The following is a 12188-nucleotide window of genomic DNA, read 5'->3' as shown; positions in this document are numbered from 1 at the left end:
AGTGAAAATTGTAACTTCTTTAACAATTTGATCTTGCCTGTAAACCGGCATGCCTCATGTAACAATATACAACATAGCAATAAACAAATAACAAATCGCAACAAAATGATTAATGAAATTCCAAATAGGAACAGACTCACAGTTTAATGGCTTGATGTACCAGATCACGTCAGGATCACCATTGAAGATACGACAAGTATTCTAGTTTGACAACTAGCGACCAGTAGCACCTTCTATATACGAAGCTCTTTCCGCCCAATGGAAATCAGAAGTCAGACGAGAAGAGGTAGGAAAGATATAATAATAATAATAATATATATAATATAAATAGTGTATATGCATTGTTTCTTAGTCTATAGGCTGGGTTATTGATCGTGGTTGGGCAGGAGGTTAGGAATGACAGTCCATTTATTGCTTTGTAGAGAAATATCAGATTGTTCCTTAACCTACGGTGCCATAAAGGTTCTAAAGAGAGGTGCTTACATCTACTTGTGTAATCAAGAGTGGTGTCACCTCCTAGCAGTTGGCATGTAAAGCGTCTTTGAACATCTTCTACTCTTATTTTGTCAGTGGTATTCATATTAGAGAAGATAAAAGAGCAGTATTCTAAGGAAGGTCGTACACATATTTTGTAAAGGGTAAGCTTAGCATCTGTCGTGAAGAAATTTTTTGTTATGAAGCCAATTAGACGTCTGGCTTTAGAAATAATAGAGGAGGCGTGTGCTTTAAAGTTTAGGCTTCCTGTGTAATTTATTCCTAGATCGTGTACTGAATTAAGTGTCTGGACTTTACTTTTATTTAAGTAAAGTTGGGGTTCATAGGGGTGCTTTCCAAAGTGCATGATCTCGCATTTGTGGAGGTTAAATGGTAATTGTCACCTTTCGCTCCAGATAGTTAGGTTATTGAGATCATCTTGAATCAGGGGTACACTTTCACTTAGAGCCTCAGGCTTATAGCTGTATACTATTTTGAGATCATCAGCATATAATTATGGTTTCCCAGATTTTATGATGTTACATATATCGTTTACATACATGAGAAACAAAAGTGGGCCTAATACACTTCCCTGGATGACGCCACTAGTTATTGGTCTAGGTAATGAGAGACAGTCGTTGTACTTTACCATTTGTTTACGTCCCTTTAAGAATGAAACAAACCATGAATAGAGTGGGTTGTTGATTCCGAAGGACCGTAGTTTGGCTAGTAGCCGTTTGTGTGGAACCTTATCAAAAGCTTTTTTTATAAATGGCTTCCACTCTGTGTTCTTTCTTGGTGTTAAGTTCTCGATTAAGATTGCGTGTTATGGTTTCAGGTCTTCTACGCCTTTTTGCGACTGCTAATAACACGTGTTACAGCTTTAGTCGAATATGAGCGATTGTACGTCTACCTTTAGCGCAGCACTACTCACAATAAATATATCTTAATCACTTTATTCGTTAATTCATCGGTTTTAATCTCGTTTTTCAATGCAAATAGCTGATTGATACGTTTGTTTTTTTCCCACTTTAATACATATCATGTAATTACAATCTTCATAGATCTATATACGATTCTATCATATTATATGAAGATAAACAGTGCATGGACGATTTCTCTAGAAGACAAACAAAGGAAGATGGTGATAGTCGGATGGAAAAATGTATTCAATTTTGGGGAAATATAACGAGAATCAGATTTCTGAACTGGTTACCTTGAGGAGTATGAGCGCTTCACACTGAATAATGGACGGGCATTAAGAGATAGTAATATGTTTTAGAACTAAAAAGGTCATAATCAATATCAAATGATTAAGAAAGTCTTTTTGCAAGGACTTATTTTCTAACACACATATATCTTCAAGTATATAATAGATGCCATAAGTATTTGATAGGGTTAACACATAAGAAGTTAAAATGCGTGCAACTACACATGGGAGAAGATAAAAAGCACTTTCACTCATAACGAAATATGAACTAGCTGATTAGATACCATATTGTACATGAGGCTAGTTATTAAACATATACTAAGTTAGTATACTTACTACCATACATCTTAAAGGGCATTTTCTTTATTCAAAACTCGTTCTTATGATCCAAAGTGGGTGACCTAATCAACAGAATTTTTGTTACTTTCTTATGCTTTCTCCTGTTTGATGTATTTTTATAACCTTAAGTCGACTTCGCTTTCTACGTCGAAATGCTACTACGGAAAAATGCCGACTCATATGCTAACGCTAAAGAGTTGACAAATGGAATGGTCAAATAAGATCACACGATAGACAAACATCTTCCTCCATTGCGAAACATTTAGTTGAAACTGGTCATAAGGTTGACATCAAATCAGCGTTTGTAGTATTGTACAAAAGCCTTCAAGGACGTATACTAAGGTTTATTGAAGCCTTGGCTATACGGAAATCGAAACCCCCTTTATGTGTTCAAAAACAATTTGTTCTAACCCTTAACCTACCCTGGCAATGCTGATTTGTTATCCAGAGTAGTCATCCCCCCACACACTAGACAATATGACCAATAATGAACTCGATGTCTTTGGTTTGCTAAATAAGCTTGATATAGGCAAATCCACAGTACACGATGAAATGCATTCTGGATTACTACAGGAACCAGCCATTTTCGTTGCGAACTCCTAAGTATATGTTTTAATCCATCCGTAACTCATGGTCGATTACCAAAAAGACTGGAGGAATGCCATAGCAAGACCTGTCTTCAAAACAGATGCGAAACATAAACTGAGAACTACCAACCCATCAGCCTAACCGGCGTGGTTGCTAAAATTTTATAAAAGATTATTCAAAATGAACTGTTTACGTATCTCGACGAAGTCGAACTCTTTCTGAATTCAGCGTGACTTCGGAACAGGTGATTTCTGCCTCACTAACCTATTAGTCGCTCGTGAAAGCTGGTGCGCTCTTAAAGACCAAGAGTTACCTATGGACTTAGCTTACATTGACTTCATCAAAGCTTTTGACAAAATTCCTCACAACTGGCTGTTATGTAAGTTAAGAAATGTCGGGGTTGCAGGCAATCTATTGACGGGGATAAAAGACTTCCTAGTTGGGCGCCAACAAAGAGTACTGGTGAACTCCAAGTTGTCTAGCTGGGAAACTATGCTTAGCAGAGTGCCCCAGGGTACAGTTCTGGGGCCCTTGTTATTCCTCTTGTATGTAAATGACCTCTCTCGTCTCTTATCATCATCCGCCTTGTTATGTGCTGACGATGTCAAGATATGAAGAACAACAGAAGTAAAGGTGATAGCTTAGAACTTCAAAACGACCCGGAAAATTACCTGAATGGTCATACACCTGGCAGTTGTCAATCAATGATCACAAGTGTATTGTAATGCATACTGGTCATCAAGATACAGGTACATACATGATGAATAACATTGAGCTACCTGTTGTTCAGACATATAATGACTCAAGAGTCATCGATGTCTAGGACTTGGAAACTACTGAACAATGCAGTGCAATAGCCACCAAAGGTTCTCGAACTTTATAGTCAATATGTTGTGCCTTTAACCATATCGATGATAAAACTTTCTTGACTTCGTACACAGTGTTCGTGCTGAAGATATGACAAGTATTCTAGGTTGACAACTATTACCCAGTAACACCTATATTCGAATTGTCACCCGCTTGATTAAAATCAGAAGTCAGATGCGAAGAGGTTGGAAAGATATATTTGATACGTTATCAATATATCGAGAAGCGGTTGCTCTAATATGGCTAGTGAACGTAGGAGTTGTTTCCCACGCTGAGTCGTAACGTGATCTGGTACGGATGCATGACCGAAAGCCTTCAGTTAAACAAGTCCACTTAAACAACGTGGTCAGCATCCAATGTCGAACACTTAATGAGCTATTGATTTTGGGGAATTATTTACAGCTACAGTGCGTACTAAACTTGAGTACTGCATACAAGTGGCTAGCTCCTACTCGAAAAAAAGACAGTGAGCTTTAGGACAAGGTTCAGAGAACAGCATCTAAGATGATTCTTGGAAGAGCGAAGTTCTCAATGATGCTCAACTGGCTATACTAAACATATTCCCATCGTCATACCGAAGAACCATAGACGATTTGATTATAGTTTTCAAATGACTTAGTGATAAATTTGCATCTGATATGTCCTCGTTTTTCCTGTCTTCCAAACCAGAGGATTTTTGAGGACACCCCAAAAATGTTTATAAGCCTATAACAAATTACTTGTCAGCTGATAACCAGCTTTCCCATAGGATAATCGGATGGAATTCGTTATCTCAACACGTGTTTAAAGCTCCGTCTGTTGACTCTTTCAAAAGAAAATTCGATCAATTGAGATACCATAATTATCAGGACTAGCATGGGCCACCTAACCTCCTGTACTTCCAAAACTGAAACTGATGCGAATTTTCACCTCCACGCTCGCTTTTTGAAAATGGCATTTACGCGATAAGGCTTCTATCTTCACCCCTAATTGAGTTTATTCAAGTCCAATCAACTCCAAAAGTATCAATTTTTAGAGACTAACTTGTCATCTGAGCTTTTTGAGGACGTCGGTAATTTTTATTTGTTGCACTTTTGAATCTAACAGTTTACGATTTTACACCACTTGTCTGGTTATCGGCTTGTATCTCTGCATGTTTTGTATCTGGTTCATATGAAAAACCCTGATTGATGACTAGATAGGGCAAAAAAAGTAGTTACCAGCTCCCGGGCTATCGATACCCTGTGGGAAGTGGCATCTCCATCTCCATATTTTGGGTAATTTTGGGGTTTTCCCCGAAGTCGTCAGAAGTTTGGTAGTTTTACTCAAAGTTTTGAGAAATTTTGTGAAAAACCCCAAAGTGTTGTTGGATTCTGTGGAAATATATATTTCTACGATTTTGGGGAAAACCCAAAATTTCAGTCTTCAGTAATAAGGATAGTAGGTTGATGAACCTGTGTTAATCCTGACAGGTTTCGTTCCAGTGAAGGTCCAGCTTCTTCTTGAAAATGTTCACTGATGGTGCCGATACCACTTGATCTGGTAAATCGTTCCAGTCATTGACCACTCGATGGGAAAAACGGGACCCCACCTTTAGTTTATTAGATCGCGGATTCAGAACCTTCTTGCTATGACCTCGGAGATTACTAGTGCTGGAGGGAGCAAAAAGATAAGACATATTAACACCCAGATCATAATTAAAGATACGAAATGCCAGTATAAGGTCACCTCGCGTCCTACGATAAGATAAGGGGAAAAGGTTTAGACGTTTTAAACGCTCATCGTAAGGGAGTTTAGAAAGACCCTTTACTAATTTTGTCCCTACACGCTGGACACGCTCAAGCGATTTAGTATCCTTTATCAGACAAGGGCTAGCTGCTTGGATACAGTATTCTAAGTGTGGCCTTACATAGGTGGGATATAAAATTCCCTAAACATTTCGGGGGTTTCTCCCAAACTTTGGGTATTTTTCCCAAACATGGGAGTTTTTTGGGTTTTCGTGCTTTTTCCTCAAAGTTTTCCTTTGCGACTTCTCCAAAATAGGGGGATTTGGCTGCAGTGTGTTGTCTACAAAGGATGGTACCACTAAGTTTGCGCGAAAATAAAACCTACGGCTTTCAATTGGCTTAGTAAGAGTGGTTGAACGTGGTTGTGCCAGCAATGCTGCTTGAACTCAAATAGCTTTCTATCCGAAGCCATTCACAGGAACAAACTACTTATCAGCTGACTATCAACTTTCCCACAGAATCGTCGACAAATGGACTTCATTGCCTCAATCAACAGTTTTAGTATAGATGATTGCTAAGCAGACATGTGGTCATTTGAGGCTGTAGTAATTCAGGCATAGAAGGACACTCACGTTCTATGTTAAACAAATATGTCATTACTTAAAATTCGTGGTTGCTTGTTTGTAACATTTAAATTCGTGTTGCATGAACTGCAAATAGTATAATATTTGGTCTTTCTGTATTTTGCACTAACTCTAGTGAACAAGCGCCCGTCATTAGCCCAGCATTTTTTTGTTTGTCTTTATGGTTCGATGATAGCCCAGTGAAAACATTGACGGTAATTAATGTACGTAAAATGTGAGGTGGCAAGTAAGTCGAGTGTGAATACAATTTATGGACGACCTTTACGCAACATCAAACCGACCTTGAAACAACTTACCCACTTACTAGGGTCAAAGGAGGTTTACTAATCAGTATGAGTAACTTAAATTTGGACTTAGAGTTAGAATTCAAGGTTAGTAATCGAAATGATGGTTTTCTTCACTAACTGACAGCTATGATGCGGTTTAAGCGTATGGTTGTGTGGGTTTTGAGACGAGGGCTTGGACATGTCGGTATGGGTTGTTTATTCCCTAAAACGTCAGTCGACGAAATAGGGATACTCTGATTTTTTTAAACACATGAATGCCCTATTTGTTGAGTAGTGAGGTTCTGGTGTGCTTCAATATAATATGAGTCACCAGATCAAAACCCACAGTACACGAAGTTTTTGGGTGTTGGCGCAAGCCCATCAAATTTTCTAGCTTCTAACTCTTCAATGTTGTAAATCAGAGGGTAAAAATTTCGTTATTGATCGTGTTAACTTATGTATTTATCCACGCTTTTTCCGAACCTCGAATATCACACTTCTACACCTATCTCTTTGTGCTTGTTTACTGCGGTATTCCTTCTTTTTTCTGTTGATTTCACATAGAGCTGTTGTAATGTGTTGTATTCCGACATATTGTGTTTTCCTGTGTCTAAAATAATAATAGGGATTTCCCGGTGTTAAAAAAACACAAAAATGACACAATCCAGCTTCAGTTAATGAATTATTCAGTGTTTAGTTTTCCTTAGATACCTTCCTACGAACTAATTATCTTTCACTGTATCATATTCTTATTTTCAATTTTGTTCGTCTTTACATTACTCAGTCATTCACTCAGCTGCGAAATAGCTGAAGTAAATTTTTCTATGAACTTGGCGTTCATTTTGTCGTGCTATTGAGGTATGACAACTTGGACCGATGCATATATGTGCCTGGTCCTACGTTGTAGATTACTGAATTTCATCAGATAGGAGCTATGTTTGATTGGTATTGTACGTCAAACATCTTCTTTGCCTACGCTCCCACTGACCACAGCCCGGATGAAGTGAAAGATAAATTTTACAGAAAGCTGCCTAAACTTCTTCATAAAGCTAGACACTCAAGCATTGTACTAGTAGCAGGTGGCTTTAATGCCCAAGTAGGTAGCTTAAACCAAAGAGAAAGACATTTAGGCGAGTATTTTAGTATCCTGGCTCAGCAAACAGATAATGGTTATCGTCTGTTGCAACTGTGCTCAGACGGTGGTTTATTTTTAGCAAACTAATTTTAAGCATAAGGAGACATCGTCTAACATGGTGACCACCTGCACCAAACCAACAATGGACTCAAATAGACCATATTGCCATCAATCATCGTTGGAGAGGCTCGATAGAAGGCTATCGCTCATTCTGGAGTAGCTGTTTGGACTCCGATCATGCCCTAATACGGACAGGCATTTGCTTGCTCCTCACTGGATGCAGGAAAACTACACTAAGGACACCCATTCGAATTGAATTGAGATACGGTTACCGACCGCATACTGAAGTCTTGTTTTCCCGTCCTTAGGACAAGCAGTAACTCTAGAAGAGCTACTGGCAGAATTTATCGATGTGATAACCAACAGAATGTCAGTTTAATTGAAAATGTCTTGTATTCATGAAAAAAATATTAAGCGGAGTGTACATAAACTTACGACGTAACTCTGACAGAAATAACTTACGATCCTATTCAGGTGGTCTATATCCACCAACATGGCTCTGACCAACAGGGACGTCATGAATCAATATCAAGTCTTGGTTTGGTTGTCTCTGGTATTTTCTGACGCAATCCTACACTAAATCACCGTCCGTCGAGGTAGGTGGTGGTCGGGCATAGGCAACACATAACCCAACCACTTCAATCGATAGAGATCTACAACCCGGTCAACTAATTTACCTAACACTCTATGCTTAATCATAGCAGTGCCTACTCGTCCATCTCCCATACTAGAGAAACCCTTTGAAGACATGTTATCAGAAACCTTCAACCTACCCATACCCACTTTTATAAACCAGGTTTTGCAATAATCAGGTAATAAGGAGCGAACTGTTAAACAGTATACTCATCTTTTGGTTGGGTAACAAACATTTCACCCACGCCACAAGTGATACAAGCTGATAAAGGCAAACCGAGCTTCGTAACTCCGTGTTAAGGATTCACCAGACACCGACCCACGAGGGTTGGTAAAACATCCGAAATACATTAAGTGAACGGTGCACTCAACTACTTCACTCCCTACGATCAGTCTAGGCGATGATGCAAATCAGTCCCGACGCAACAATTTTGCAGAGGGATAAAGATACGTCTCGCATTTGCTTGTATTTTTACTCAAGATCTTTAGAAGACTATTATGTCAGTATTTTCTTCAACAGGAACTGTTATGTCTTTTAGTTTCATAAGTGAATTTTTCGCAACATCAATCCTTCAAAAGTCTGATGAAGAAAGCTTTATCTCCAGAAAAATGTCTATGATAAAGTTGATTACAAATGAAAATAGTATGAAGCACTAACGAGTGTTACTTTAGTTTAACAATTTTACTGACGGCTCGTCAACATCTTTGACTCAATCAATGACGTTCGAGTAGTGAGGTGTTTTCTTCAGTTTAAACTCCTTTCATTTTTTACTATAAAAATCCCATTAAGGCCTATAATAAGCTTTCTTTTGAACAGTAAAACTACTTCAGCTTTGAGTTTTCAGAAATATTCGTAAAGCCATTGTAAAAGTATCCATCTTTTTTGACCAAAATCATATTCCTGACTAGTGTCAACTAATTCGATCACCAAATGAACTGTAAAAATATATTAAACTAAGTAAAGCGATTGCTATACATTCTTTAGGAAATCCAGCAAGTAATGGACCAAGTTTCGCCGTCTTACGTCCATTAAAAGTTCTCCAAAGCTGTTAATAGGTTGGATCAGTGTTGCGTTTTCCTTCACTTTGCCTTTGCATTGCAATAAACACGTTCAAACAGAGTAGTAGTCTACATCAAACTAATGAAAATGTTTAACTGAGGGAATCCAGTTCTCAGGTTCTATATTGTTTAAATATTTTTAAGTTACCAAATGTATTTAAATATGGAGACACTGAAAAACAGTCGCATAATTGATTAACTCATAAACGCAATCATTAATCTCTACTATTGACTTTTCTCCAACTGGTTTGTTGTTTGCTAGGGCTCACATAATATCAAGTTCTATTTTTTTCTTGTGTTCTAATTCGTATAGTAACCATGTATCTCCATTTTTGTTGTCACGCATGATTGTAAAAGCTGTTTCTGAAATAAGGCATATTGACGAGGAGGCTCTGACCTACAAAAGTGGTAGTATGAGAAACCATTAGCTTAATACGTGAGGCTTGTAAAAGCCAGTGAATATTTGAAACTTTTTATCTAGTGTATGTTAAAAAATATTCTCCAAGACCTAAACATTTTATCAAAGGAAGGTTTATGTTTTATTTGTGCTTTAGCCAAATAAGTAGCATGTAAACTATCACCATAAAAAGTTCAAATGTCGAGGCATGAAACTCAAACGTCTGAACACTGGAAAACCAATTGTTACCTAATTCGTAAACTGTCTTATAAACTCCACTTCGAATATTGGACTAGTGATATTCTTGATTCTTATTGATATGTCTTTATCAACATATGCTGTAAGGAATGATTATTGATTCTCTTCCTGAATAATTTGTACCTCATTATCACTTTTCATGTCAGCCTTGCATTACTGTTTTTTTTAAACTAGGGTTTTACGCACAATGTAGTCATACCTTTTTTAAATTTCACTTTTAAGATTTAGTTCGAATTAGTTGATTCCGACAAATCAGCGTGTGTACAAATGTCTAGTACATTATGGAATCCGATTTCCCCCATACTGAGTAGGGCGTTTAGTTGCCGTAGTTTCAACTTAATTCGACACTTCGAGCCTCAGGTGAGTTTGAGTAGATTTGTCGTGATATTGAACGTCTATCCTCTGAAATCTTTTTTATATGTTTTTTAAATAGTTTTTGTCCTACTAAATATAGTTTACAGCCTGCTTCTCGTGAGTTATTATTTCACGAGTTTAGAACACTGCATAGTATGACGGAAGTCAATAGTTCGGACGCAATCGGAAGTAGACTTATCCTCAGATAGTTGCATAGGTGACGTAACTTTTCTTTAAAGAACACCAAGAGCGCACCGGTGATGACTGTATAGAAAGTTGGTTCTGGCCAACAATAGGTTGTAGTCTGCGCAAAGTTGCAGTACATAGCCACTATTATTCAACTTGCAACTGATAAGTTTTCATTAGTCGCTTAGTCGAGTCTGTGCCTAGATGATCGACCTATGCATCCAAATCCCTGGCTATTACTACAATATTTGTTTTAACACACGTAAAACAGGCTTTTACATTCGACAGATGGAAGACGAATTTTCAGTACTTCAGGTCTTGAATATGTAGCAAACATCGGTTAGACAGTCGAACCTAGTACATATGCACATCGGTCCAAGTTCTCATACCCCATTAGTACAGAAAACGAAGTTAAGACAGATCCCAGAGTAGCATATATAAAAGCAATCAGGAAGACTAGGCATCGAAAAGACGATCCGAGAAAATATAAATTCGTAAAATAAAAACAAGAGAAAGTTATGAGGAATTCAGCATCTCGAAATCTGGAGGATAACAAAAAAAAGATGCACGTGTGCCATTAAAAACGATTTGAAGCCATATCATTCAACGTCTCTGACCATTGAGTACGATAATCACCCGAATCCCAACCAGGTAGTCTTTATCTATTAATATGGCTAAGTCCAGTTGTCGGTAACTTCATGGACTGATGCCATGTTTCGGTTTGGACGCCCTTAACTTTCTTCCAGCCCACTCCTGCATCAGGAAACATCTCCCGTCGCAGGTTGGTAAAAGTCAGTCGATCCTTTTGAATCCGTGACGAGATTTCGTCAGACACTAGACCATCAAAACTGGTGAGACTCTAAAAAGAAGTCAGGCGGTCGATGCGCTCAACTACTTCACTCCCTATCATTAATTCAGACGATGACGCAAGCCAATCCTGAAGTAACATTTTGCATTTAGAGGGAGAGAACAGCATCACGAAACTTGCTTGCATTGTTGCTTAAGGTGGTTGATTGCAGCTCGGATGAAGTTTATATGAAGCTATCCCACCCGAAAAAAGCTAAACGCTCTGATGTGTTCATTTTACGCGCAACACAACCATGTGAAAGGCTTTCGGGTACTATAAACCTACTGTACGCACTACTAACAGTCAGTAAATTAGTCACTCAGGTCTTATTGCTTTAGAGTTCCTGTGTTGCCTAATTGATCAAAACTTTTGATTATTGTTTATTATAATTGGATTTTATTCATTCGGAACTTATTAGTTGGTTTTTACTTTAGACACCAAAAGAAGTCGGACCAAATAATCGGAACAATCGCCTTCCTAGGTCGTATGAATTGATGATGCGAACCATCCACAATAGAATAGGTCCGACCCAGTTACCTCGCAAAAAGCTGTACACCATATTGCTTTCTCGTCGGGAGAACAAAATGTCGGAATCAGTTAGAATGTCCACTCCTGAAGGGCGGGCGCTCATTTTTAAGAGACTTATTGATAAACAGAAACGTTTGTGGCCGCATACTTGGTAGTTTGTTAGCTTCAATTTCCCGGATATATTTTTTATAACTTGTGTACTTCAACTTTAACTATCTTCAAATATAGTGCATATTAACGATAAATTGATTTTTCAAACCATCATTGGATTGGCTTCATAGAGTAAGAAAATAAGGGTGAATTTTCATACTTATGTGAAAGCAGTAGTAAGGTGCCACTTATTGGTTGTTCCAGTTGAAGTTCATCCATAGTGCGCCAAAATTTATAATTAGAAAACGGGAACGGACACATTATTATTCTTTGCTCCTAAATTTTTTTTCGTGGCACATCAACTAACAGGTTCTTTTCAAAAAAACAATACTTTTCTGTGGTGACTGAAAGTCTTATTATTGTAAACGAAAGAATTTAGTGCCTTCGTGTTTCCGGCGACCTACTTCAGATAAATCACACCGTCTTTACTATTAAAAATGTTAAATGGTCTACAAGCAAGTGGTCCCAAAACGAACTGAAAGACAAA

At 38.0% G+C, this 12188-nt stretch overlaps 1 protein-coding gene across 1 annotated transcript; it reads left to right on the top strand.

The window, feature by feature from the left end:
• The first annotated feature begins 4387 nt into the window (after positions 1–4387).
• Positions 4388–11796, top strand: Smp_062640 (hypothetical protein). The gene is made up of 3 exons (XM_018797145.1): positions 4388–4529; positions 9859–9996; positions 11458–11796. Exons 2-3 carry the CDS (start codon positions 9904–9906, stop codon positions 11704–11706), a joined length of 342 nt encoding a protein of 113 aa, XP_018652216.1. The 5' UTR covers positions 4388–4529; positions 9859–9903; the 3' UTR covers positions 11707–11796.
• Positions 11797–12188: the final 392 nt, after the last annotated feature.

The sequence above is a fragment of the Schistosoma mansoni genome, chromosome 4, assembly GCF_000237925.1.
Source record: "Schistosoma mansoni strain Puerto Rico chromosome 4, complete genome".
In the NCBI taxonomy this organism is placed as follows: Eukaryota; Metazoa; Platyhelminthes; class Trematoda; order Strigeidida; family Schistosomatidae; genus Schistosoma; species Schistosoma mansoni.
This window is presented reverse-complemented; position numbering and strand designations above follow the sequence as displayed.

Coding starts and splice junctions, on each gene's coding strand:
- Smp_062640 (XM_018797145.1), top strand. CDS start 9,904: ATGTCTAGTACATTATGGAATCCGATTTCCCCCATACTGAGTAGGGCG. Junction 9,997..11,457: donor TTCGACACTTCGAGCCTCAG/GTGAGTTTGAGT, acceptor TTTTTACTTTAG/ACACCAAAAGAAGTCGGACC.